Source organism: Austrofundulus limnaeus, unplaced genomic scaffold (assembly GCF_001266775.1).
Source record: "Austrofundulus limnaeus strain Quisiro unplaced genomic scaffold, Austrofundulus_limnaeus-1.0 Scaffold1323, whole genome shotgun sequence".
In the NCBI taxonomy this organism is placed as follows: domain Eukaryota; kingdom Metazoa; phylum Chordata; class Actinopteri; order Cyprinodontiformes; family Rivulidae; genus Austrofundulus; species Austrofundulus limnaeus.
In genome coordinates, this window is record NW_013953725.1 from 71,160 (window position 1) to 73,111 (window position 1,952).

Sequence of the window (1,952 nt, forward strand, 5' to 3'; positions counted from 1 at the left end):
TCATCACCATATCCTCGGTGTGAATCAATATCATATGTCCATCTAACAGTCATTGTGTTAGATGGACATATGATATTACATTATATCGATGGCAGACATGTGACCTGAGTCGAAATCATATCATGACAGACTTTGTGATATTGAGACATTTCAACTCGTCATCCAAACATWTCGATGTAARATCGTATCGTGGTAAAGCTGGTGATWTACACCCCTAGTTTTTCAAATATTCAGCCAATTTAAATCTCTAAAGTTCTAAAGCTGGCACTTTGTTTTTTCAGGTCTTTAAAGGGGAATTTCAGCTCCCAGATTTCCTAAAAGAGCAATCACAGGTACTGTAACACTTCTGGCTGTTTTTTTTTTCTTTTATCAGATTTAGTCTTTTTGTTGTTTTCTTTGCACACATACCATACCAACTTTATTTATAAAGCACTTAACAGTCACAGTCAATAAAACCAATAAAACAAATTAAAATAATCTCAAAACAAAGTAAAAGTCAACATCTCAGATGGAGCCAWAGACAAGAGATGGTTTTAATTAATGTTTTAAAAGCCGACAGGGAAGTGGCCTGTCCCAAAGGCAAGCTGTTCCACAGTTTAGGAGCAGCAGTGGAGAAGGCACCATCCCCTCAAAGCTTATGGTTGGTTTTTAGGATTCTCAGGAGCAGCTGGTCTGCTGACCTGAGAGATCAGGAGGGGATGTGGGGGTGAAGCAGCTCAGTGAGGTACAGTAGGACAAGACCATTTAATGCTTTAAAAACAAATAAAAGAACTGTAAAAGGAATCGTCCTGATGCATCTCAGTAATAAAGGTAGAAAAAATCAGTAGGTCCTCTGGATGGTTCTTTTCAATGAAACGTTTCGTCTCTCCTCCAAGAGACTTCTTCAGTCTGATGAGTTTCAGGTGAACTCAGCCTTATAAGCTCCGCCTCCACATGGTGGACAAACAGGTTGGTCACATGTAAAAGAGGACCATCAACTAACAATAGGCTTGATTAGTTCTATTGTTCATAGAGGGTCATGAGTCCCATCACCTGACTTATTGGTTTGGATGCATGCACAGCATTATAATTACAAAATTATAATTCCAATTCAAACAGAATAGCCTGTTGTCTACATAATTATGGACTGTTTTTTTTTATCAACTCAAAATATCTTCAAACTAATGAAATATAAAGTTATTAGTGAAGAAAACCCGTCTGGATAACAGCAGACTGACTGCTGGTAAAATATAGGTCTGGACCACTCATGATTTTAGTTCATATCTGAAGAAAATCTTACAATACGACAAAATTGGTGAATGTCATAAGTTCTCCTAAATCACTCGTATGCACATTTAAGATCAAATCTGTTCGTACAAACGATCCTTGCATGAGGCCCATTAACCGTATTTCCATCAAGGCTTTTTGATGTGCATTTAGAAGTGTTGCATTAAAAATGCGAAAATAAAGTCGGAAACGGCAAAATTCGAAAAAATTAATCCTCAATTCGCTAAAAAGTTTTTACGCTCGCTTGAGGTGGTTTTTGGATGATTCGCTAAGTAGTTAATGCACAAAACAGGAGATGGAAACACGTTTGAATAAATTCTGACGTGGCGCATATTTACCTCACGTGACGTTCAGCTGTTTCTGCTTTCCTGCCTCGTCCCAGCATAGTTGCACGTGCCTTTCTGCTGCGTAGTTTAACATTGCGTTTATTTCCCTACGTCCCCTGGCAGCGTTAAACATAGCCTGTACTCGCTGAATAGACAGAATAATTACAACTTGCCCAATAGCAAGGCATTCACGAAAAAAATCACTCCGTTGTTCTGAGATGATTAGCCTCTGCTAGTTAGCAAGTTTCACTTCTTGTTTATTACCACAAAGCTTGTCGCCGACGTCTGACGTAATGACGCGTTGCGTAGCCTCGTCTGACGTAATGACGCGTTGCGTAGCCTCGTCTGACGTAATGACGC

At 39.2% G+C, this 1,952-nt stretch overlaps 1 protein-coding gene across 1 annotated transcript in view; it reads left to right on the plus strand.

The window, feature by feature from the left end:
* Positions 1 to 281: 281 nt before the first annotated feature.
* Positions 282 to 1,952, plus strand: part of LOC106534974 (protein-tyrosine sulfotransferase 1) — a gene marked incomplete at its 5' end in the record, with an annotated part of 9,994 nt that continues 8,323 nt past the window's right edge. Inside the window, 1 exon segment of the mRNA XM_014031801.1 lies at positions 282 to 332. Coding sequence (XP_013887255.1) covers positions 282 to 332 — 51 coding nt within the window.